The sequence below is a fragment of the Chrysemys picta genome, chromosome 16, assembly GCF_011386835.1.
Source record: "Chrysemys picta bellii isolate R12L10 chromosome 16, ASM1138683v2, whole genome shotgun sequence".
Lineage (NCBI taxonomy): Eukaryota > Metazoa > Chordata > Testudines > Emydidae > Chrysemys > Chrysemys picta.
Genome location: NC_088806.1, coordinates 1,979,851 through 2,005,350, shown reverse-complemented (window position 1 = coordinate 2,005,350; position 25,500 = coordinate 1,979,851). Strand labels below are relative to the sequence as shown.

Sequence of the window (25,500 nt, the reverse complement as noted above, 5' to 3'; positions counted from 1 at the left end):
CTAATGATGGCTGATTTGAAGTGTCAGGGCAGATAAGGAATTTGAGGTATAAAATCCACCCCGCCCCCATACAGAACAGAGCTACCTCCCCCTGCCCCGCCCATGACCCCGTTGCTAAGCGACGCAGGCTATCCAGCTGGTGGTTACATCCAGGTATTTATTGAAATGGAGTTGGGACCGACGAGGTGTAATGTACAAACAGTCGGCGGTGGGGCTGAGGTGGGGAATTCGGTGGCGGAGACTCGTATAAAAAACCCGAGGGGGTGGGGGGGTGAGAGGGGCAGTTTGTGGGGAACAGGGCGGGGGGCTTAAAACAAGGGGTGGGGCCGTCTCACTCAGAAGAAATCCACGTCTTCGGGGGCGTCCAGGTCTCTGTACTCGACGATCGCGCGGGGGTCGCCCCGGACCATCCTGGGGGGGGGGAAGAGACGGAGTGGGTGAGAGCCACGGGCCCGTTCTGCCCCATATCCACCCCCCCCACACGCCGCTCTCCGATGGGTTCACCGGTCCCCACCTACCTGTTGCGCGGTTTGTTGAGGTAGCCGCCCTGCCCCCGGAAGGTGTCATAATTACCACGGCCGGCGGCGTAGGGGGCGTGAGGGTAGGGGGGGCCGCCTGTGGGAGGGACAGACGGACACATGTCAGCAGAGAAAACTCAGCACAATCTTCTTACCCAGGGACCCCTCGCCCGGCACTGAGATGCGGCCACCTCTGGGGTGGGGAACCCCTTGCCCAACACTCAATCCCCACCCCGCTCCTGGCAGGAAGGGGCATCCCCTACTGAACTCCGCATCCCAACTTACCACCGTATCCCATAATAGGCGGGCGCGGCTGTCCGTACGGCATCAGCCCCTGGGGTGTCTGGTGTGGGTAGGGCAGCCCAGGGGTGAGACCTGGAAGGAGGGAAAGAAAGGAAGGGCAGAGATGTAAGACACTGGGGTCCCAGCCCCTGCTCCCCTCCCAGAGCCGGAGAGAGAACCCAGGAGTCCTGGCTCCCAGCCCCCCTGCTCTGACCCACCAGCACCGACTCCCCTCCCAGAGCCGGAGAGAGAACCCAGGAGTCCTGGCTCCCAGCCCCCCTGCTCTGACCCACCAGCCCCCACTCCCCTCCCAGAGCCGGGGAGAGAACCCAGGAGTCCTGGCTCCCAGCCCCCCATGCTCTAACCCACCAGCACCGACTCCCCTCCCAGAGCCGGAGAGAGAACCCAGGAGTCCTGGCTCCCAGCCCCCCTGCTCTGACCCACCAGCCCCCACTCCCCTCCCAGAGCTGGGGAGAGAACCCAGGAGTCCTGGCTCCCAGCCTCCCCTGCTCTAACCCACCAGCACCGACTCCCCTCCCAGAGCCGGAGAGAGAACCCAGGAGTCCTGGCTCCCAGCCCCCCTGCTCTGACCCACCAGCCCCCACTCCCCTCCCAGAGCCGGGGAGAGAACCCAGGAGTCCTGGCTCCCAGCCTCCCCTGCTCTAACCCACCAGCCCCCACTCCCCTCCCAGAGCCGGGGAGAGAACCCAGGAGTTCTGGCTCCCAGCCCCCTTGCTTTCACTCCCCCATACAGCGAAGACCAGGATTCCCGTGTGAGACCCAGGAAGGCAGATGGGCCCCGAACCCCAGGGGCACGACACCCCACCACCCGCCATCTCCCGGGGGGGTGCCGCGTACCCTGCCCGGGTCCAGGGGGCTGGTTGGGTTTGATCTCGGGCAGCGCTGGGCGCTTGGCGTCCATGAGGAAGCTGTTGAAGAACGACACCTCCTTCTTCACCTCCTCGATCTTCTCTGCGTGCTTGTTGAAGATGTGTTTGCGCACGAACTCGGGGCCCTGCCGGGGAGCGGGGGGAGACAGGGGTGAGTTGGGGAAACCGAGGCAGGGAAGTCCCTCACCACCCCACCCGTTTCTCACACACACACCTTGAATTTCTTGCCGCTGAGCGGGCACAGCCATTTGTCCTTGCCCAGCTCCTGGGTGTTGGCCGTGACGAACTTCTCCACCTCCTGCTCAGGGTCCTTCTTGCCCATCTTCTGGGCCTCCTCGTCTGACAGCGACTCCCTCACGGTGGAGAGCGGGGCCAGCTTCTCCTCAAAGGTCTTCTGCCACTCAGCCACTGCAGAGGGGACCCAGGAGTCCTGAGCGCCGGCCCCCTGGCTTGAACCGCTAGCCCCCCGCTGCCCTCCTAGAGCCAAAGGGAACCCAGGAGTCCTGGCTCCCAGCCCCCCTGCTCTCACTCACCAGCCCCCACTCCCCTCCCAGAGCCAGGGAGAGAACCCAGGAGTCCGGGCTCCCAGTCCCCACCCTGCTCTAACCGACCAGCCCCCACTCCCCTCCCAGAGCCAGGCAGAGAACCCAGGAGTCCTGGTTCCCGGCTCCCCTGCTCTAACCCACCAGCCCCCACTCCCCTCCCAGAGCCAGGGAGAGAACCCAGGAGTCCTGGCTCCCAGCCCCCCCACTGCTCTAACCCACCAGCTCCCGCTCCCACTCCCCTCCCAGAGCCAGGGAGAGAACCCAGGAGCCTTGGCTCCCAGCCCCCCACTGCTCTAACCCACCAGCTCCCGCTCCCACTCCCCTCCCAGAGCCGGGGAGAGAACCCAGGAGTCCTGGCTCCCAGCCCCCCCTGCTCTAACTCACCAGCCCCCACTCCCAGCCCCCCCCCCGCTCTAACCCACCAGCCCCCACTCCCCTCCCCGGTTGGGGGGGAACCCAGGCGTCCGGCAGTACCTTCCCCGTGGCTGACACGGTTGGGGGGCATGGGCCCGCGCACGTGGATGATCCCGCAGCGGTTCGGCATCTCGTCCTCATTGAGATACTCCGAGGTGTTGTAATAATCCACCGAGTGCACGATCCGCAGGTAGAGAAGCAGCTTGTCCAGCACCTGGGGGCACGGGGGGGGGTGTCAAGTGCGGAGCAGGGCCCGCGCCCCATGGAGGGGACAGGCCCCTGCCCCCGAGCCAGCCAATCCCTGCCCTGGGGCTGGATGGGAGCCGGCACCCCCTAGAGGGGACAGGCCTCTGCCCCATTCCCTGCCCCCCTGAGCCAGCCAGTCCCTGCCCTGGGGACAGGGGGGAGCCGGCGTCCCCTAGAGGGGACAGGCCCTTGCCCCATTCCCTGCCCCCTGAGCCAGCCAGTCCCTGCCCTGGGGACGGGGGGGAGCCGGCACCCCCTAGAGGGGACAGGCCCCTGCCCCATTCCCCGCCCCCCTGAGCCAGCCAGTCCCTGCCCTGGGGACGGGGGGGAGCCGGCACCCCCTAGAGGGGACAGGCCCCTGCCCCATTCCCCGCCCCCCTGAGCCAGCCAGTCCCCGTCCTGGGGCTGGATGGGAGCCGGCGCCCCCCTAGAGGGGACAGGCCCCTGCCCCATTCCCCGCCCCCCTGAGCCAGCCAGTCCCTGCCCTGGGGACGGGGGGGAGCCGGCACCCCCCAGAGGGGACAGGCCCCTGCCCCATTCCCCACCCCCCTGAGCCAGCCAGTCCCTGCCCTGGGGACGGGGGGGAGCCGGCGCCACCTAGAGGGGACAGGCCCCTGCCCCATTCCCCGTCCCCCTCACCTTGATGAGCTTCTCGTCCCTCTCCACGTTGATCTCTGCCGGGTTCCCCTCCTTGGGGGGCTCGTCGGCCGCCTCCCCCGTCTTGCCCAGCAGCTCTTCCTCCTCGGCGCTCACCTCCTCGATCAGGTAGTCCGTGATGTTCTTCAGGATGGGGTTCTGGGAGGGCAGGCTCTGGGGGGCCGGGGGGACACGGGACAGGTGAGCGAAGGGGGGGACCTCCCAGGAGTTCATGGGGTGCGGCTCCCTCTATATCCGCCTCCCAGAAGCCTGTGGGGCAGAGCTCCCTGTTTAGCCACCTCCCAGAAACCTATGGGGCGGAGCTTCCTGTTTATCCGCCTTCCAGAAGCCTGTGGGGTCATCCAGGAAGGCGGGGGGGGGGGGGGATAGACAGTCCCCATGGCCGTAGATCACGCCCCCAGAATCCTTTGCAGGGTCTCCATGGGATGCCGCGGTGTGAGGGGGAAGGCTGGTGGGAAGCCGTGGGGCAGAGGCGTGACCCCCCTCCCCGGATACTGACCGAGACCTGGGGGGCCTCACGGGGCTCCCCCGCCCCCCACAGCTGGGTGCGGTCGTCCAGGGTGTGGATGAGTTTGGCCGCCAGCTTGATGTCGTTGCGGACGATCTGCTTGTGCTGCGTGATGCCGTTGATGTTGCGGACGCGGCGGGTCAGGTCGCGGTTCACGCCGGGGCTCAGCTCGCACTCCCGCAGCTGGGGGGGAGACGCAGACTGAGCTGAGACGCGGCCTCCTCTGGGGTGGGGCGGCCGGTTACCCGGGGACCCCTCGCCCGGCGCTGAGATGCAGCCACCTCTGGGGCGGGGCGGCCGGTTACCCGGGACCCCTCGCCCGGCGCTGAGATGCGGCCTCCTCTGGGGTGGGGCGGCCGGTTACCCGGGGACCCCTCGCCCGGCGCTGAGAGGCAGTCACCTCTGGGGTGGGGCAGACGGTTACCCAGGGACCCCTCGCCCGGCGCTGAGATGCAGCCACCTCTGGGGCGGGGCGGCCAGTTACCCAGGGACCCCTCGCCCGGCGCTGAGATGCAGCCACCTCTGGGGCGGGCGGCCGGTTACCCGGGGACCCCTCGCCCGGCGCTGAGACGCGGCCTCCTCTGGGGTGGGGCGGCCGGTTACCCGGGGACCCCTCGCCCGGCGCTGAGATGCAGCCACCTCTGGGGCGGGGCGGCCAGTTACCCAGGGACCCCTCGCCCGGCGCTGAGACGCGGCCTCCTCTGGGGTGGGGCGGCCGGTTACCCAGGGACCCCTCGCCCGGCGCTGAGATGCGCCCACCTCTGGGGCGGGGCAGACGGTTACCCAGGGACCCCTCGCCCGGCGCTGAGAGGCAGCCACCTCTGGGGCGGGGCGGCCGGTTACCCAGGGACCCCTCGCCTGGCGCTGAGACGCGCCCACCTCTGGGGCGGGGCGGCTGGTTACACAGGGACCCCTCGCCCGGCGCTGAGACGCGGCCTCCTCTGGGGCGGGGTGGCCGGTTACCCAGGGACCCCTCGCCCAGCGCGGAGACGCACCCCCCAAATCTCCACTCAGGGGCGCAGCTTCCCACACCCCCCATCTGCCCCCCCGCGTCGCAGCCTTACCCGGATGTTCTGCAGGCTCCAGCAGATCTCCTTGATGTTCACGCTCCGGTTGAAAGTCACCCAGCCCCTGCGGAAAAACCTGACGCACACGCCCGGAGTTAGCGCCCGGGTACAAGGGACCCCCCTGCAGCGCCCGCCTCTGCCCGGTTCCCCGCCCCGGCGGATGCCACCTACCTCCTCTCGGGCTGGGGGTCGGACAGGGCCACGCGCATGAAGCCGGGGTACCGCTTGCAGAGCTGGGGGGACAGAGAGATGGGGGGGTGTTAGGAAGGGGACTGGATCTATGCTCCCCCCGCTGCCGCCCCCCCCAGAATATCAGGCCCCCCCCCCCCCCGCTCACCGCCACGATCTCGGCCTGGGAGATGTTGGGGGCGATGTTGCGCATGAACAGGGAGCAGGTCTTGTGGAGGGGGCGGGGTTTGCACTCCAAGCCGTCCTTCTCTTTGGCCTTCGTCGCCGCCACCTCGTCCTCTTCCTCCTTCGCCTTCTTCTCCTCCTTGGGCTTCTCCTCTGCACCCCGTGCCACAGAGTTAGGGGGGCCAGCCCGTGTCCCGTTCCCTGCACCCCACCCCCGCGAGCCAGCCAGTCCCTGCCCCACATCCCGTTCCCCACCCCCCTGAGCCAGCCAGTCCCTGCCCCACATCCCGATCCTCGCCCCCCTGAGCCAGCCAGTCCCTGCCCCACATCCCGTTCCCCCACCCCCGAGCCAGCCAGTCCCTGCCCCACATCCCGTTCCCCGCCCCCCTGAGCGAGCCAGTCCCTGCCCCATATCGCATTCCCCCACCCCCCTGAGCCAGCCAGGCCCTGCCCCATATCCAGTTCCTAGCCCCCCTGAGCCAGCCAGGCACCGCCCTGGGGTTGGATGGGAGTCGGCGCCCCCTAGAGGGGCATTCCCCGCCCCCCGAGCCAGCCAGTCCCTGCCCCACATCCCGTTCCCCGCCCCCCTGAGCCAGCCAGTCCCCGCCCCACATCCCAATCCCCGCCTCCCTGAGTGAGCCAGTCCCCGCCCCACATCCCGATCCCCGCCTCCCTGAGCAAGCCAGTCCCCGCCCCATATCGCATTCCCCCACCCCCCTGAGCCAGCCAGCCCGCCCCTACCCCACACCCCGATCCCCGCCTCCCTAAGCGAGCCAGTCCCTGCCCCATATCGCATTCCCCCACCCCCCTGAGCCAGCCAGGCCCTGCCCCATATCCAGTTCCTAGCCCCCCTGAGCCAGCCAGGCACCGCCCTGGGGTTGGATGGGAGTCGGCGCCCCCTAGAGGGGCATTCCCCGCCCCCCGAGCCAGCCAGTCCCTGCCCCACATCCCGTTCCCCGCCCCCCTGAGCCAGCCAGTCCCCGCCCCACATCCCAATCCCCGCCTCCCTGAGTGAGCCAGTCCCCGCCCCACATCCCGATCCCCGCCTCCCTGAGCAAGCCAGTCCCCGCCCCATATCGCATTCCCCCACCCCCCTGAGCCAGCCAGCCCGCCCCTACCCCACACCCCGATCCCCGCCTCCCTAAGCGAGCCAGTCCCTGCCCCATATCGCATTCCCCCACCCCCCTGAGCCAGCCAGGCCCTGCCCCATATCCAGTTCCTAGCCCCCCTGAGCCAGCCAGGCACCGCCCTGGGGTTGGATGGGAGTCGGCGCCCCCTAGAGGGGCATTCCCCGCCCCCCGAGCCAGCCAGTCCCTGCCCCACATCCCGTTCCCCCGCCCCCCTGAGCCAGCCAGTCCCCGCCCCACATCCCAATCCCCGCCTCCCTGAGCTAGTCCCCGCCCCACATCCCGATCCCCGCCTCCCTGAGCGAGCCAGTCCCCGCCCCACATCCCGATCCCCGCCTCCCTGAGCAAGCCAGTCCCCGCCCCATATCGCATTCCCCCACCCCCCTGAGCCAGCCAGGCCCTGCCCCATATCCAGTTCCCAGCCCCCCTGAGCCAGCCAGTCACCGCCCTGGGGCTGGATGGGAGTCGGCACCCCCTAGAGGGGACAGGCCCCTGCCCCATTCCCCACCTCCCTGAGCCAGCCAGTCCCCGCCCTGGGGCCGGGTGGGAGCTGGTGCCCCCTAGAGGAATAGCTCAGTGGTTTGAGCATTGAGGTACTAAACCCAGGGTTGTGAGTTCAATCCGTGAGGGGGCCACTTAGGGACTTGGGGCAAAATCAGTACTTGGTCCTGCTAGTGAAGGCAGGGGCTGGAGTCAATGACCTTGCAAGATCCCTTCCAGTTCTAGGAGATGGGATATCTCCATTAATTCATTTATTTATATTTATTTAGAGGGGACAGGCCCCTGCCCCAGTCCCCGCGCCGGGGAGGAGCCGGCACCCCCTAGATGGGACAGGCTCCTGCCCCATTCACCACCCCCCTGAGGCAGCCAGTCCCCGCTGCAGGGAGGAGCCGGCGCCCCCTAGAGGGGACAGGCCCCTGCGTCTCTCACCCTCCTTGTCTTCGGCGCGGCCGCTCTCGGACTCGGTCTCGGACTCGGAGACGCTCCCCTCGTCGTAGCTGTCGTCCCCGCTGCGCTTCCGCTTGCGCTTCTTGCTGGCCTGAAAGGAGAAGGGGGCGCCCGGTGAGCAGGAAAGGGGCGGAGCCTGCAGGAGGGGGGTGGGGCCTGCAAAAAGGGGGGCGCACAGGGCAGGCAGGGCCTGGCATGAAGGGCACAGGACTGAGGATAAATGGGCGGGGCCAGTCAGGAGGGGGAGGAGCAAAGGGGACCGGGACGGGGTGGGGCTTAGGACCCACCTTTTTGGCCTCTTTCTCTGCTTCTTCCTCCTTCTCCGGCTTCTCCTCTTCCTCCTCGGAGGACTTCTTGGCTTTCTCCTCCACCGGCTCGTCGCCGTCAGCCTGGGGGAGCGGGGGCAACCGTCAGAGACTCTGCACCCCCCCAACAAACCGGCCCTCCGCCCCCGCCTGCTTCCTCCCCCCCCCAGTTCCTTCGGATAGCACCCATCACCCCAGCGCCTGGGCAAGAGGGCCCAGCGGGGAAACTGAGGCACGGGCGGAGCCGGGATGTGTCGGCTCCCCTGACCTTTTTGCCTTCTTCCTTCTTGTCCTCTTTGTCTGAGCCCTTGCGGTCGGCGTCGGACAGCCGGGCCTCATCCTTCTTCCCCGACTCGGCCTTGTCCTGCCTCTCCTCCTCTTCCTCCTGATCCAGGATCTTCAAGTCGTTCTCCGTGCCTCCCTCCATCTTGATAACGGCTGGAGAAGAAAAAGAAGAAAAAAAAAATTGGCGTGGGTCAGTCTGGGGTCGTCGGCGTGGCTCAGAGGGGACCCCCCGCCCGCCACGGCCAAGTTGCTTCCCAAGAAGAGAAAAGAAACGGTGGATAAAAGAGCTACTACTGCTGCCGCCAGGGGAGGATCTCCCTTCAGCTCCAGCAGTAGAGGTGCCCGTCTTCAGACTCCACGGTCGGGCGTTTTGGATCCCTAGACGGACGGGGTCTTTGGATCCGAACAACGTGGGTTTCAGGGTGCCCCCCCTCCCCAATATCTTCGGAACCAAAGCCCGCCCATTCCAGGCCCCCCTTACCGGCGTCCAGCATCTTGACGATCGCGTTGGCCTTGTCGATATCCAGTTGCAAGCTCTCGAACCAGCCGTTGTCCATGAGGTAGAGGAAGACGCTGAGCCGGTTCTGCAGGGCGCCGTGGGCCTCCTGCTTCCTCTTCCCCGCTTCATCCGGGTGGTACTTGGAGCGAAACCTTCGGGAAGGGCGGGGGGAAAAGGCAGACGAGGAAAGATCAGAACAGGGTGCAGTGGAGGGAAGACGCCTCTAAAGGAGCTGCACATGCAGGTTGCATGGGAAAAAATTCGGGGCGGGGAGGACGGGGGGAAGCAGGGACAAGCCCCCGCCCCGGATCTTATTTATTGACGATTCGCGCCGGACACTGGTGAGGAAAAAATGAGATTTCACCACATCGGGGTTTTTTTGTAGCTACGCTCTAAGTTCGCTCCCAGGCACGTTTGATGGCCAAGTGCCTGGCAGAGATGACGTTCAAATTGGTTCCTCGCTCAGACTGCAAGCAAGCCGAGAGCGGGTCGGGGGGGGGGGGGGGGGGCGTAGATTGAGGGTTCGGATGCCTGGGTTCGCTCCCCAGCTCTTGGAGGGGAGCTGGGAGCCGGGACTCCTGGGTTCTCCCCCTGCTGTTTAGATGGGGAGCTCTTTGTGTCAACGATACCGAATCCCGGTTGGGATTGATTACCCATCGCTCTGCGGGGCAGAACGGGAGGCCAGATCCCCGCCGGAAGCCCTGGGACCTGGAACCTGTTCTTCGCTCCACTTCTAATCTCACGCCAATCGCTTCCCCTAGCCTTTGGCTAGCTGGAGGACATGGTCTTTGGGCCAGTGAAGCTAGGTGATCCCTGGCTGGTCCCTAACACTTCCCACCTGTAGATTCAGTGTCCGGTCCAAACCGGGGGCTCAGATCTCAGTCGGGGGGAAGCTCTAAGGCCAACTGTAACACCGGAGTTTTACCACAATTTAGGTGCCTAACTCCCCTGGGTCTCCATGGGAATCAAGACGCCTAAATTCCTTGAAAGAAACCAAGATTCAGGGCCGGAATGTAAGCGCTGGCTTGTTTTCGCGCTGGTTTTCAAAGGGCAGGGGGGAATCAAGACCCCCCCGTTCCCACCTCGGGGGAGCCCATTGTTTTCTCGCACTGTATTTGGTTTTTGTCTTTTTTTTAAAGAGTTGAGGTCCGATCGAATAAGACAGAACGTGTGTCATACATACACTCAGGATCAACTCCAGCTTTTTCCGATGGGAGCCTGAGAGATTCCTTCGGTGGGTTTTTAACCACTGGGCGCTTTGTTTTGGCTACGGAGTGACGGGCACTCGCTCTCTCTCGCCGGGCGGTTTAGTTAACCGAAAACAAAACAAAAAAATCCCGGGTCGGGTGGGTTTGTGTTTTTTTTCCGCGGCTCTGGCTGTCTGATTCCTGACCATTGTACATTCAGCTAGGCACTGCATTGTGCTCAGTGCTCGGCCCTGGCTATCTAGCTAAAAAAGAAAAAAATCACGGGTGAGAGAGGAGCCGGAAGAAAAAACCAAAAAAAATCAAGAGAGATTTAGATTCTCCAGGCTGACGGCAAAAGTGACTTCTGATTTTGAATTCTCTTGATTCTGGCACTTGGGAGGAGGGGAGAAAAGGGTCAGTTAACAGTTATCAGCCACACACACACCCAAAAAAAAAAAAAAAAAAAAAGAAAGAAATTACGAGACGCCTGTAGGCTAGTGTCCAAGAACCACACGCAGAAGTAGCCACACAGACAACGCTCCTACATTCACTGCGGGGGGCGTCGGTACACCCGATTTGTCGGCAGGGGAAACTGAGGCATGGTGCATTATGCCCTCGCTCTAGGAGGGGAGTGGGGGCTGGTGGGTTAGAGCAGGGGGGCTGGGAGGTGGTGTTGTCTAGTGGCAAGGATTTAGGATGCCTGGGATCTATACCCAGCTCAGATACGTGGTTGTGGGCAAATCATGTCTTGTCCTGCCTCAGTTTCCCCTCCTGCCCTGTTGCCTGTCTGGACTGGAAACTCTGGGACAGGGACTCTTGCTTGCTGGTGTCTGGCACAAGCCCCCCCCCCCCAATCTCAGTGGGGCCTGGTCATTGGTCATTCTCTGATGCGGCCAGCACAATGGGACCCCCAATCTCCTTGCTCTGGGGCTTCTAGCCACTACTGTGACATGTCCAACAAACCACGCCTGTTTTACAGAGAGGGAAACCGAGGCAGGGGGAGCCACTCGTCAGAATCGGGAGGGCTGGCTCCGACTCCCATATTCTCTCAGCACTTGCCCGCTCTGGGCCGATCCCAATCAGAACCCCGGCTCGCGAGCCCACAACGCCAACGCCCCTTCAGGCGCATGCAGGGCCAGGGAGATGGGGGCCAGGATCAGCTCGCGGGGAGCATCCGGGCTGGGGAGACGGGGTGGGGGGCGTCTCTTCGCTCAAATGAACGAGGCGGTCTGCAAACAGCCGGGTTTTGAGGGGTCAAAACTGAACAAAAAGGGCTTAAAATGACCCCCCCCCGCCCTTTTCCATGGGGAAGCCACAGGAGAGATCGGACCCCACAGACCTCTCGGGAACTGGCGCGGTCCCAGAGCTGGGATCGGGGAAATAGCTAAGAAGCTGGTGACAGAAGAGGCAAGGAAGGCTGACGTGGGGCCAGCTGCCCGGGGTTAGCCACACCCAGTTGGCCTTCATTCTACAGCAGGGATCGGAACCACCAGGCCATTCGTGGCAACCCCCCGCCCCGGCCTGAGATCAGAACCGCTGGCCTGTGCATGGCAGCCTTCCCAGCTCCCTTCTGCTGGATCAGAACCGCCTGGCAGACTCCCCCAACCCGTCCAACCGGATCAGACCCCCACCACCACCTCCTTGCGGCGTTGGATCGGAACTGTGAATTTCAACCTCCTGCCCGCGCCCCAAAACTCCGGCCCCGCTGGGTCAGTCTGGTTCTGTCTCCGGCCCGCATCTCGCACACGCACGCACACGGACACGCACGCACGGGAAGCCGGGGCCGTGCCCTGAGGCGGACGTACCACTCCTCGTCCTTGTGCGCCAAGAAGAAGTCCTGCATCTGCTGGCGCCGGAAATCCAGCTTGTAGTCGTTGTAGCGCTTGACGGCCTCCGTCTCGTCCACCGAGTCGTCCAGGGACAGCAGGAATTCCTTGAAACTCTTCATGACGGGCGGGGCAATGCCCACGTCCACTTCCGCAATGTTGCCTAGTCTGCTTGGGGTGGGGTGGGGGGGCGAGAGCGTCAGTGCGCGCAGGGGAAGGCCGAGGTGGGGGAGGCAGGTTGGGAGGAGCAGGAAGTGGGCGATTTACCTGGCTTGGATGGGCAGGAGATGGTGCTGCTGCATCACGTGCATGTCGGGGTGCGCCCAGGGCTGGGGGGGCCCGTAGGTGGGGCCGGCGGTCGCCCCGCTGTACGGCATCTCGTACCCGCTGTGGTAAGGGTCGGCGCTGTGCTCATCCCTGCGGGGGGATAGGTGAAGGGTCAAAGTCACTTTGGGCGAGGCTGGGGTCTGCTAGAAAGCTCCAGGGTGTAACCAGTTAGTTCATTTATGGGGTGATGTCGTGATTCACTAGCACGTCACGTACAATCATCATATGTTGACTACGGTTAAGTTGCAGGATTTCAGACAAATAAGACTGATTAGTAATTGGAAGGGATAGGACGGAGGTCGATAAAATCGTGACCGACGTGGAGAAAGCAAACAAGGACGGGTTATTTACTCCGTCTCCTAACACGCGAACTAGGGGTCACCCAATGAAATGAAGCAGCAGCAGGTTGAAAACAAACACAAGGAAGTATTTCTTCACACAATGCACAGTCAACCTGTGGAACTCCTCGCCAGAGGATGTTGCTGTGACGAACCGGGGCTGTTCTTAATGTGGCCTTTGAATGCTGAGTGGGGAGTGTTGGCTGGAAAGGCAGGGGAGTGTGGCTAGGATGGTTTGCAGGGGGGGATGGGAGACTGGCCTTGAGGAAGAATACCTGAGCATGTAACATGAAAACCCAGGAAGGGGTTAGAGGCCAGGTGACACCTTTGCCTGGGAAACTGAACAAAGGCTGGGGAGAGAGTTTCAGGAGCTGGCTGGTAATGGAGGGAGCCCAGATGGGGCTCTGAGCCCCCCCCCCCCCCAAATGGGGCTGTGGTGCCCCTGCGACCCCAAGATGGACCTAACTGGGGTGGGAGGGGTCCTGTTGTCTGTGCCTGCAACACCTGACTTGGACTGTGTTCCTGTCGTCTGAATAAACCTTCTGCTTTACTGGCTGGCTGAGAGTCATGGTGAATCGCAGGAAGCCGGGGGTGCAGGGTCTTGTGTCCCCCCCACACTCCGTGACAGTTGCGAAGGCCAAAGACTAGAACAGGGGTCAAAAAAGAACTGGAGAAGTTCATGGAGGACGGGTCCATCAGTGGCCATTAGCCAGGCTGGGCGGGGATGGTGTCCCTAGCCTCTGTTTGCCAGACGCTGGGAATGGGTGACAGGGGCTGGGTCGCTGGATGATTCCCTGTTCATCTGGGGCACCTGGCATTGGATACTGGCCTAGATGGACTTTTGGTCTGGCCGAGTACGGCCGTTCTTATGTTGGTTAATTATCGATTAGGTATCTAAGTAAATAGGGCTGAAACGCAAGGCCTGTCAGATTTTAGTTTAGTCATACTAGGCCTTAGAGTTAAGAAATACTTGGCATAAGTCAGTGGTTCTCAGCCAGGTGTATGCATACCCCAAGGGGGTACGCAGAGGTCTCCCGGGGGTCGGAAACCTGCGGCAAGCGTGCCAAAGGCGGCATGGGGGCTGATTTTTAGTGGCACGCTGCTGCCAGCCGGGGTCCTGGCCGCCGGCCCCGCTCAGCCCGCTGCCGGCCTGGATGGACGGTACCCGGGCCGGCAGTGGGCTGAGCGGGGCCGGAGGCCGGGACCGCGACTGGCAGGGGCTAACCGGTCTGGGGTCCCATCTGTCGCACATGCTGCCAGTCTGGCACGCGAAACCTTCAATCAACGAAGATTTGGCAACACCACTTCCCAAAGGCTGCCGACCCCTGCTCTAGAGATTCGCCTAGTGTTACAACAGGCTACATAAAAAGCACTAGCGACGCCAGGACAAACTGAAATTTCCTACAGACACGGACTTGTTTATACTGCTCCATACAATAAGTCCAGTCTTTATCGTCCAATTGATTTCTTTTGTAATTAGATGGTAACAATGAGAACGTCAGCAGCTTTTCAGTCCTAGTGTGGCGGGGACGCTTCTGTGGTTTTATGTCGGATTTTGTAAGCACGTCATTTTAAAGTGGGGATACACAAGAGAAATCAGACTCCTGAAAGGGGGATGGCAGTCTGGAAAGGTTGCGAGCCACAGATATAAGTAAGTGACCAACGAATGACCCTATGCCACAAGATTACAGGGAAAAGATGTACACCTCTACTCCGATATAACGCTGTCCTCGGGAGCCAAAAACATCTTACCGCGTTATAGGTGAAACTGCGTTATATCGAACTTGCTTTGATCAGCTGGAGCGCGCAGCCCCCCCCGCCGGAGTGCTGCTTTGCTGCGTTATATCGGGGTAGAGGTGTACTGTGAAAAATTGACCGTCAGGTTAATTTTGGATTACAAGATGCCCATTTTTTCCCTAACGCCTGCCCTGACCAATGTGTGTAAATGCTAATGAGACTCAAAGAAACCATAACCCTATGAAAAATGGGGTACCCCAATATTCTTGGGGGACAATACAAAGAAGGAAAAAATGTCAACGCTTTCACTTGCAGACGGTAGGTGCAGTGAGAATCACAAGCTAAAAGAAGCCAGCCAGACTGGACAGAGCAATCATGAGCGACTTCAGTGTCATATCATCAAAAACCCCCAACGACAGTTTTTGACTTCGAACAGGCACGTTCGGGGAGATGAAAGGAACTAGTCGAAGAAGTCGGCTAGGCTGAAAGAGCGCCAGGAGGCTCGGAACGCAAAAGCGATCTGAAACAAGGGGGGAAAACGTGTCAGGAAAGGCTCCAGGCCCGGCTGGATGAATAACGACCTCTGAGAAGTGAGGAGTCAGCAGAGAGCAGGGGATGACCAGCAAAGAAAGCGGTTAGGACTGAAGCGAGAATGGCTAAAAGTCCAGCTGGATAATAGTTGGTTTTTAAGCATTCCTCCCCAATTTGCATCATTTAACATTTTTCACAGTTGCGCAAAATTACGAGTTTTAAGCATTTTAAGTTTTATCCATTTAAATTTTCACAGTGGCAGGAAATGACGGGCTGAGATTCGAAAAGCGGAAGCTTGATCATTGTTAAAACTAGGGCTGCCGATTAATCGCAGTTAACTCAAAAAAATTAATCGCGATTAATCGCACTGTTAAACGAGAGAATCCCAACTGAAATGCATGAAATATTTTCAGATGTTTTTCTATATTTTCAAACACGATTTCTATTACAACACAGAATACAAAGTGTACAGTGCTCACTTGATATGATTATTTTGATTACAAATATTTGCACTGTAAAAATGATAAACAAAAGAACTAGTTTTTTTCAATTCACCTCATACAAGTATTGTTGTGCAATCTCTGTCATGAAAGCGCAACTTACAAATGTAGATTTTCTTTGTTTGTTACATAACTGCACTCAAACAAAACAACCTCAAACTTTAGAGCCTGCAAATCCACTCAGTCCTACTTCTTGTTCAGCCAATCGCTGAGACAAACTCCTCGGGGGAGAATTGTATGTTAAATTGGAGAAGATGGGAATCAATATGAAAATTGAAAGGTGGATAAGGAACTGGTTAAAGAGGAGACTACAACGGGTCATACAGAAAGGTGAACTGTCAGGCTGGAGGGAGGTTACTAGTGGAGTTCTTCAGTGATCGGTTTTGGGACCAATCTTATTTAATCTTTTTATTACTGATCTTGGCACAAAAAGTGGGAGTGTGCTGATAAAGTTTGCGGATGACACAAAACTGGGAGGTATTGCCAATACAGAGAAGGATCAGGATATCCTACAGGAAGATATGGATGACCTTGTAAACTGGAGTAACAGTAATAGGATGAAATTTAATAATGAACAGTGCAAGGTCGTGCATTTAGGGATTAATAACAAGAACTATTGTTATAAACTGAGGAGGCATCAATTGGAAGTAACAGAGGAGGAGAAGGACCTCAGAGTATTGGTTGATCACAGGATGACTATGAGCCGCCAATGTGATATGGCCCTGAAAAAAGCTAATGGGGTCTTGGGATGCATCAGGTGAGGTATTTCCAGTAGAGATCAGGAGGTGTTAGTACCGTTATACAAGGCACTGGTGAGACCTCATCTGGAACACTGGGTGCAGTTCTGGTCTCCCATGTTTAGGAAGGATGAATTCAAACTGGAACGGGTACAGAGAAGGGCCACTAGGATGATCCGAGGAATGGAAAACCCGTCTTATGAAAGGAGACTCAAAGAGCTTGGCTTGCTTGGCCGAACCAAGAGAAGGCTGAGGGGAGATCTGATTGCTCGCACTCTCTCTCTCTTATATATATATCTATATATCTATATCTATTTATCTATCTCAGAGGGATAAATACCAGGGAGGGAGAGGAATTATTTAAGCTCAGTACCAACGTGGACACAAGAACAAAGGGACATAAACTGGCCATCAGGAAGTTTAGACTTGAAATGAGACGAAGGTTTCTGACCATCCGAGGAGTGAAGTTCTGGAACAGCCTTCCAAGGGGAGCAGTGGGGCGAAAAGATTGGCAGAGGCCCTGGGGGGTTTTCGCCTTCCTCTGCAGCGTGGGTAATGGGTCACTTGCTGGAGGATTCTCTGCACCTTGAAGTCTTTAAACCACGATTTGAGGACTTTAATGGCTCAGACATAGGTTAGGGGTTTGTTACAGGAGTGGGTGGGTGAGATTCTGCAGCCTGCGTCGTGCAGGAGGTCAGATTAGACGATCATATTGGTCCCTTCTGACCTTAAAGTCTCTGAGTCTTCAGCTCTGTTTTCCCCACATTCTGCCATATATTTCATGTTCTAGCCGTCTCGGATGATGACCCAGCACGTTGTTTGATTTACAAACACTTTCCCAGCAGATCTGACAAAACGCAACGAAGGTACTGATGTGAGATTTCTAAAGATAGCTACAGCACTCGACCCAAGATTTAAGAATCGGAAGTGCCGTCCAAAATCTGAGAGGGACGACATGTGGAGCGTGCTTTCAGAAGTGTTAAAAGAGCAACAGTCAGATGCAGAAACTACAGAACCCGAACCACCAAAAAAGAAAATCAACCCTCTGCTGGTGGCATCTGACTCAGATGATGAAAATGAACATGCATCAGTCCGCTCTGCTTTGGATTGTTATCGAGCAGAACCCGTCATCAGCATGGACGCATGTCCTCCAGAATGGTGGTTGAAGCATGACAGGACATATGAATCTTTAGTGCATCTAGCAGGTAAATACCTTGTGACGCCGGCTACAACAGTGCCATGCGAACGCCTGTTCTCACTCTCAGGTGACATTGTAAACAAGACGTGGGCAGCATTATCTCTTGCAAATTGTAACCAAACGTGTTTGTCTGAGCGATTGGCTGAAGTAGGACTTGCAGGCTCCAAAGTTTTACATTGTTTTATTTTTCACTGCAATTTTTTGTACATAATTCTAGATGTGTAAGTTCAGCTTTCACGATAAAGAGATTGCACTACAGTACTTGTATGAGGTGAATTGAAAAATACTATTTCTTTTGTTTTTTTAAAGTGCAAATACTCGTAATCAAAACTAAATATAAAGTGAGCACTGTACACTTTGTGTTGTAATTGAAATCAATATATTTGAAAATGGAGAAAACATCCAAAAATATTTAAATAAATGGTATTCCAATGGTATTATTAACAACGCGATTAATTGCACGGTTAATTTTTTTTAATTGCTTGACAGCCCTAGTTAAAACACAAATCATCAACGCTGTGTGACCAAATATACAAACTACACATCCTTACATCGAACTGACTAGTTTTCAAGTAGTGTTTTTCTTCCTTTGCCTAGCTGTAAATTGCGATTATCATAAGCGATGGAAATGATTTTTCATCCCTCTCCGTGAAATGGACGCATGCAGATGAAAATCTAATCTTTCTGAGCCTGAACGAGGGCATGACGGCAGTACGGCTGATGGAAAAGTGTGTCTAGAAAGGGAAGTCGCCCTCTCGGAGGTGGAAGAAAAACGTAAGAGTTTAACGCGCTCAAACCAGGGAGGAGCGGATAGTTTCCAGCCCAGAATTCTGAAAGAACTGGCATGTGAGATGGTTAGTAGCAAAGATTTTTAATAAATGTATCTATTCAAGGATAGTACTGTATTAATGGCTAATGTTGTACCTACATTTAAGAATGGATATGAGTCAACAATGCGCCCTTGTTGCCAAGAAGGCTAACGGCATTTTGGGCTGTATAAGTAGGGGCATTACCAGCAGATCGAGGGATGTGATCATTCCCCTCTATTCAACATTGGTGAGGCCTCATCTGGAGTACTGTGTCCAGTTTTGGGCCCCACACTACAAGGAGGATGTGGATAAATTGGAAAGAGTCCAGCGGAGGGCAACAAAAATGATTATGGGGCTGCAGCACATGATTTACAAGGAGAGGCTGAGGGAACTGGGATTGTTTAGTCTGCAGAAGAGAAGAATGAGAGGGGATTTGATAGCAGCCTTCAACTACCTGAAGGGGGGTTCCAAAGAAGATGGCTCTAGACTGTTCTCGGTGGTGGCAGATGACAGAACAAGGAGTAATGGTCTCAAGTTGCAGTGGGGGAGGTCTAGGTTGGATATTAGGAAACACTATGTCACTAGGAGGGTGGTGAAGCACTGGAATGGGTTCCCTAGGGAGGTGGTGGAATCTCCTTCTTTAGAGGTTTTTAACGCCCGGCTTGACAAAGCCCTGGCTGGGATGATTTAGTTGGGGTTGGTCCTGCTTTGAGCAGGGGGTTGGACCTGAGATACCTCCTGAGGGCCTTCCAACCCTAATCTTCTATTATTCTAGTGTGTGTGGGGGGGTGATCTTTTTATTCTAACTTCACTAGTATGCAAGACTTTAGAACAAACTGGGAAGGAAAGAATTGAGAGAGAGAAACAGCAAAGGGGATATAACGCTGCACAGGTTTACAAAAGGTCAATCATCCGGCTTTCTGCCTTTGAGAAAAGGGCAGGGGAATAGATCAGTGTACTTGGATGTAAGCGAGTTAAATCAGGGAAGGTGGGGATTAGTGCAAGAACTGGAAAGCAGACAAGGAACCAGCGGAAGGGGAGAAGGCAACGGGTTGTGTGGCAAGGGGAATTATCGGACTGGGGGGGAGGCTACTCACAAGAGTTCTTCAAGGACCGGTCTCGGGACAGAGCTTATTCAGGAGTTTTGTAAAGGAGCTCAGCACAAGAAGTAGGAGAGTACTCATGAAATCTGGATCAGCACACAGGAAGAACTAGAAGGCGGGAGTGACAGAAACGGGCTGAAATTCAATAGTCCATAACAACAATTGCTGCTACAACCTGGGGCCTTGTCAGCCGGAAACAGCCGAGGCGGAGAGCAACCTGGGCGCACGGGCAATGAGCCACCAACACGCCAGGGCCAGGGAAATGGCAAAAATGCAATCTAGGCTGCATCGGGCCAGGTACGGCCAGGAGACCCAGCGAGAGAAATAGTCACGCCGTTGTAAAAGGCAGAGGGAAGCCCCCGTTTGGAATACCGGCCGCAAATCTGGTCCCCCAAGGTTCAAAAAAGACACATTCGAACGTGAACACTTGCAGAGAAGAGCCCCTAGGACGATGAGGGTGACGGAGGGGAGACTGGATGAATCTGACTCGTTTAGGTTCACAAACTGAACGGGAGCTGCTTGCTTTCTAGAAATGCATTACGACAGGCGAAGAGCTATTGGCGCAAAAGGCCAGCGTTGGATAAACTGGCTGGGAACAAATTCAGGCGGGAAATACAAAGGTTTCTAACCGTCAGAGGGGTGCGGTTCTGGCTCTGCCTCCCAATGTGAGTTGTGGGGGCAACCAGCTACGGGAGTTTTCAGAGAGTGCACAAACTTATCACCGGGCTGCTGGTGTTAGTGGGGGGCCGGACTTGGCAGCGGTGGGGGTCCCTTTATGTTCCTAACACTCATGCTTCAGGGCTGCAGCCAGCCAGTGTCTGAGGTCAGGAAGGTTTTTGTTTTGTTTTTTTAAATAAAACCTCAATATATTCAGGGAGGTTATTTTTAAATTTCCTTCTTCTGAAGCATCAGGGATTTCCTTCTCTCGGGAGCTTGGCTGGCTGGTTCTTGCTCACACGCTCAGGGTCTAACGGATCACCTTCCTCTGCAGCATGGGGCACAGGATTATCTGCGTCTCTCTCCTTTACTAGTCTCCCTCCGGCAGGTGACCCCGCCTGCTCTCTGCCTGGGGCACGTAACAGTCTAGCTTCCTATGGGGTGTGGGTGGCACGTGCGCCTGATGGGTCAGACCAGCCTCGACTGCCATGGGCCGGCCCAGCAGGGGGTCACTCACTCACCAGTCCCGGCGCATGCGTTTCTGGGGCGGGCTGAGCTCGTGCCGGGGGGGGAGAGAAACGCTCCCGGCGGTTGCGGTCATAGTCCCGGTACTCGCCCCGGCTCCGGCGCTCCCGGCCGCGGTCCCATTCCCTGCGGGGGGCAGATGGGCCGATCACACCTTGATGTATCCTTTCGCCAGGGGACAGCTGCAGCTCGCCCCCCCGATATATCCTTCCGCCAGGGGACAGCTGCGCCCCGCCCCCCCCGATATATCCCCCCGCCAGGGGACAGCTGCGCCCCGCCCCCCCCGATATATCCCCCCGCCAGGGGACAGCTGCGCCCCGCCCCCTCCCCTCGCCCAGGGGACAGCTGCTCCCCGCCCCCCGATATATCCCCCCCGCCAGAGGACAGCTGCACCCCGCCCCCCCCGACATATCCCCCCGCCAGGGGACAGCTGCACCCCGCCCCCCCGACATATCCCCCCGCCAGGGGACAGCTGCTCCCCCCCCGATATATCCCCCCGCCAGGGGACAGCTGCTCCCCCCCCGATATATCCCCCCGCCAGGGGACAGCTGCACCCCGCCCCCCCGATATATCCCCCCGCCAGGGGACAGCTGCTCCCCCCCCGATATATCCCCCGCCAGGGGACAGCTGCTCCCCGCCCCCCGATATATCCCACCGCCAGGGGACAGCTGCTCCCCCCCCCGCTATATCCCACCGCCAGGGGACAGCTGCGCCCCCCCCGATATATCCCCCCGCCAGGGGACAGCTGCGCCCCCCCCCCCATATCCCCCCCCCCCGGGGACAGCTGCGCCCCCCCTCCCCCCCCGCCATATCCCCCCCCCCCCAGGGGACAGCTGCGCCCCCCCTCCCCCCCGCCATATCCCCCCCCCCCCAGGGGACAGCTGCGCCCCCCCCTCCCCCCCGCCATATCCCCCCCCCCCAGGGGACAGCTGCGCCCCCCCTCCCCCCCGCCATATCCCCCCCCCCCCCAGGGGACAGCTGCGCCCCCCTCCCCCCCGCCATATCCCCCCCCCCCCCCAGGGGACAGCTGCGCCCCCCCTCCCCCCCGCCATATCCCCCCCCCCCCCAGGGGACAGCTGCGCCCCCCCTCCCCCCCGCCATATCCCCCCCCCCAGGGGACAGCTGCGCCCCGCCCCCCCCCGCCATATCCCCCCCCCCAGGGGACAGCTGCGCCCCGCCCCCCCCCCGCCATATCCCCCCCCCCAGGGGACAGCTGCGCCCCCCGCCCCCGGGCGCGGCCCCGCCCCCACCTGTCGCTCCAGTCGTCCCGCCGCCGCTCGTCGCGCTCCCGGGACCGGTCATAGTCGCTCCGCTCGCGCCGGAACTTGTCGCGGCGCCGCCGGTCGTACTCGTCGTCGCTGTCGCCCATGGCGGGAGGCGCCGGGCGGGCGGGGCCGGTTACCCTGGAGACGGGCCCGGCGCCGCTGTTCTCGCTCTCGCTCTCGGCCCCACGCGCGCGCCCCGCCGGCTTCCCGCCGCCCGCCGGGTCCCCGGATGCAGGAGCCGGAAGCGGAAGTGGCGCCGGGCGGAGGAGCACCGGAAGTGGCGGCGCCGCGGCGCTCTGGAGCGGAACCGCCCTCTATGGCGCCTGAGTGGGGAAGGGGCAGGGGCCGGGCGCACTCTGCACGGCGGGCACAAGGAACTCTATGGTGCGGGTGTAGGGGGACGCTCTAGGAATTCGCGACTCTATGGTAAATGAGGCGGCTCGAGAGACGCTCTAGGGTGCGGGTGCAGGCGAGGGAGACACTCTGTAGAGCATGTGCCCTTCACTCTATGATCCGGGTGGAAGGGAGAGGCGTCGCTGGTGCAGGAAAAGGACAGTCTAGGGGAGACCTCTATGGTGTGGGCGGGAGGGACGCTCTAGGTCGGGAGAAACTCTATCATACATGCGAACGACGCCCTAGCACAAGGCGCCAACTCTATGTCCCGAGGAGGCGGCCCAGCCGGACGCTTCTCTGATATGCGGGTGGACGCTCTAGGGCGGTAGGACTCTAGGATGCTGGGCAGGAGCGCCACTCTATACCACAGCCCAACTCTATGGTGCATAAGGGGACGCTCTAGGGAGGGAAAACTCTGTGCTGGCAAAGGCCCCGCCCGGCCGGGGGGGGGGGTGCTTGGAGCATTGGGCGGCGAGTTCAATCCCCGGGGGCCACGTGGGGCAAAATCAGCCCCTGGTCCTGCCAGTGCAGGCGGGGCCGGAGTCACTGACCGTGCAGGGTCCCGCCCAGCTCTAGGCGATGTTACCGTACTGCTGGGGCCTCCCCGGCGCTGGAAGGGGAGTGGGGGCTGGTGGGTTAGAGCAGGGGAGGGCTGGGAGCCCGGACTCCTGGGTTCTCTCCCCGGCGCTGGGAGGGGAGTGGGGGCTGGTGGGTTAGAGCAGGGGGGGCTGGGAGCCCGGACTCCTGGGTTCTCTCCCCGGCGCTGGGAGGGGAGTGGGGGCTAGTGGGTTAGAGCAGGGGGGGCTGGGAGCCAGGACACCTGGGTTCTCTCCCCGGCTCTGGGAGGGGAGTGGGGGCTGGTGGGTTAGAGCAGGGGGGGCTGGAAGCCAGGACGCCTGGGTTCTCTGCCCCGCGCTGGGAGGGGCGGGGGGCTGGGGGGTTGGAGCAGGGGGGCGGGGAGGCAGGACTCCTGGGTTCTCTGCTTGTGCTCAGTGGCCTCTCACAGCCCTGTCTTCCTGGCCCTGAGCGGGATGGGGACAAAGCACCCAGGCGGCTGTTTTATTAAAAATCCCAACATTTAATGTATTTCCAGTAAACAGTCAGACATTGCGAAACCTGGGGGTGGAAATCACAGATTTTAAGGGAAAATCCTCCCCCACACACTGTGACCAAACCCCAGGCTGCCTTCACAGCACCTCTGGGGGACACCCCCACCTTACCAGGGGGGAGGAAGAAAGGGGAGCCGTTCTCTTCCCCCCCGGGGCTGGAAACATACAAGGAGGCAAAAAGAAGGGGGACAGCGTTGGCAGGCGGGGGAGGGGGCGCAGCAGCACATCACAGAGGGTCACTGGAGGTCCAGGAGGTATCCCAGAATTCCCTGAGAAGAGGTGTGGGAGGGAGAGCGGCGTTTCCCATCATCCTCCGAGGCGGATGCTCTGGATTATCTGGAAGATAGCTGGGGAGAAGGGGGCAGAGTGAGGCTGGTGTGGTGGGGGGGGCTCTCAGGGGCACAGCTTGGGGTAATGGGAGGGGCTTATTCTCAGGCTCCGCCCCCTCCAAAGGCCAGTTGGGTTGCGCACCTACTGCAGGGATGGGCAGGCAAGATCCAAAGGAACCTCAAGGAGACGAAGCCTTAATTCAGGGCTGGTCCCATTAGTAGGTTTCAGAGTCAACACACTGGCATGAAGCATCTGCCTGTCTCTAGCTCCCAACAGGAAATTTCGGGACTAACACGACACCTGTGGTGCATCAGGCTCCCCATTACTAGGTTCAAGAGTTAACACCACCATTGCCTTCATTCTTAGGTTCTCGGGTGGGGGCACTCCTGCCTCTAGTCCCAATCATTATGTCCTGGGGCAAACAGTCCATAGTCTGACCCTCTTGGATTCCCACTGTTAGGTCTCAGGGTAAACGCCGTCCAACGGACCAGGATGCTGTAATGATGAAGCAGCATAAACACCCCCCTGCAGCTCTGCCACCATTAGGCTTCAGGGTTAACACTCTAAATCCTTCCCAAGAACAGGCCCCTAATAGGCAGATCTCTGTCCCTAGCCCCCATCATCAGGATCCAGAGTGAACAGACCATCCCGCCCGACTCACCTGAGCCACAGACCACAAACACGAAGAGGGCCAGCAGCCACGGCCCCACAGCGGCTTTCTCTTCTGGGGGGGCTTTCTGTGTGGGACAGAGAGAGCATTAGAGATGGGAACTCACCCCCCCCCCCAGCCCTGCCGGTGCCCCTCACTCCCGACACGCAGCCCCTGCCAGCCCAGCCCTGTCCCCCGCAGCTCTGCCAGTGCCCCTCACTCCCGACCCGCAGCCCCTGGCAGCCCAGCCCTGCCCCCCCCCCAGCTCTGCCGGTGCCCCTCACTCCCGACACGCAGCCCCTGCCAGCCCAGCCCTGTCCCCCCCAGCTCTGCCGGTGCCCCTCACTCCCGACCCGCAGCCCCTGGCAGCCCAGCCCTGCCCCCCCCCCAGCTCTGCCGGTGCCCCTCACTCCCGATCCACAGCCCCTGCCCCCCCAGCCCTGCCCCCCCAGCTCTGCCGGTGCCCCTCACTCCCGACCCGCAGCCCCCGTACCGGAGCGCGGTGCAGGCCCCCCCGCTGGGTGATGCTCTTGCTGTGTCTCTCGTTCGCCACCCTCATGCGCTGCACCCCGGACATGGTCCCGCCGGGCCCCCCCCGGCGCCCCGGACTGGCTTAGACTCTGCGTCACTAACCGCGCATGCGCCAGGAATGGAGGGCGAAAAAAGTCGCGCGGCGCGCCAAGGCGCATGCTCCGCACCCACAAGAGGCGGAAGCGACGGGGCGGCCCTTGCGCGTGCCTGACGTGGCGAACTTTGGTCGCGCACGTGACGTCTTTAGCCCGCGCTCATCCGCCGGGCGTCACTACTGCGCATGTCCGCCACGGGTAGCGTCAGGCCCCGGGAGGACGTCACCGATCAGGTGACAGTGGAGACGCCATTTTGGAACATCTCCTCTAATAAGCACGCGCCAAGCAGAACGCAGTCATTGGTCCCCACACACACACGTGTTCTGCTGCATCACGTGACAGGCGACAGGCGAAGCCATTTTGCACTGTACCCCCATGGGCGCGGCCATCTTTGTTTCTCTGGCCTGGGGGGCTTCCATGCGTCACGTGTTCAGGGCGTGATGCCAACCTGGTGGAGGCCATATTGTCTCCCAGTTATCATGTGATAAAGGGAAATAAAGAGCCCCGCCCCTTGTGAAAATAAGGTGGTGGGAATCGAGGAGTTCTCCCTTCCCCCACTCCCCTTCCAGAGCTGTGGAGAGAACCCAGGAGTCCTGGCTCCCAGCCCCCCCCAGCTCTAACCACCAGCCCCCACTCCCCTCCCAGAGCCGGGGAGAGAACCCAGGAGTCCTGCATCCCAGTCCCCCGTGCTCTAACCCACCAGCCCCCACTCCCCTCCCAGAGCCGGGGAGAGAACCCAGGAGTCCTGGCTCCCAGCCCCCCCTGCTCTGACCCACCAGCCCCCCACTCCCCTCCCAGAGCCGGGGAGAGAACCCAGGAGTCCTGGCTCCCAGCCCCCCCAGCTCTAACCACCAGCCCCCACTCCCCTCCCAGAGCCGGGGAGAGAACCCAGGAGTCCTGGCTCCCAGCCCCCCCTGCTCTAACCACCAGCCCCCACTCCCCTCCCAGAGCTGGGGAGCGAACCCAGGAGTCCTGGCTCCCAGTCCCCCCTGCTCTGACCCACCAGCC

General features: G+C 60.1%; 2 protein-coding genes across 2 annotated transcripts; both read right to left on the bottom strand.

Annotated features, from left to right (window-relative positions):
- Positions 1-137: 137 nt before the first annotated feature.
- Positions 138-21,638, bottom strand: SRRT (serrate, RNA effector molecule). Its single transcript, XM_065570548.1, is given in 20 exon segments — positions 138-411; positions 519-615; positions 804-893; positions 1,659-1,815; positions 1,905-2,098; positions 2,710-2,863; positions 3,535-3,705; positions 4,052-4,243; positions 5,125-5,203; positions 5,299-5,360; positions 5,465-5,634; positions 7,539-7,647; positions 7,844-7,945; positions 8,130-8,299; positions 8,628-8,797; positions 11,638-11,826; positions 11,926-12,075; positions 20,117-20,166; positions 20,168-20,246; positions 21,371-21,638. Coding segments are annotated over 20 exon segments (2,580 nt in total). The 5' UTR covers positions 21,490-21,638; the 3' UTR covers positions 138-335.
- Positions 21,639-22,835: 1,197 nt separating this feature from the next.
- LOC101951783 (stress-associated endoplasmic reticulum protein 1-like) lies at positions 22,836-24,524 on the bottom strand. The gene is made up of 3 exons (XM_065570550.1): positions 24,360-24,524; positions 23,879-23,954; positions 22,836-23,234 (listed from the first exon to the last, which is right to left on the bottom strand). The coding sequence occupies exons 1-3, from the start codon at positions 24,441-24,443 to the stop codon at positions 23,194-23,196; spliced, it is 201 nt and encodes a 66-aa protein (XP_065426622.1). The 5' UTR covers positions 24,444-24,524; the 3' UTR covers positions 22,836-23,193.
- Positions 24,525-25,500: the final 976 nt, after the last annotated feature.

Excerpts from the sequence above, each read along its gene's own strand:
- LOC101951783 (XM_065570550.1), bottom strand. The coding sequence starts at position 24,443 with ATGTCCGGGGTGCAGCGCATGAGGGTGGCGAACGAGAGACACAGCAAG. Across the intron at positions 23,955-24,359 it reads GGGGCCTGCACCGCGCTCCG|AAAGCCCCCCCAGAAGAGAA; the intron begins GTACGGGGGCTG and ends TGTCCCACACAG. Across the intron at positions 23,235-23,878 it reads GTTTGTGGTCTGTGGCTCAG|CTATCTTCCAGATAATCCAG; the intron begins GTGAGTCGGGCG and ends CCTTCTCCCCAG.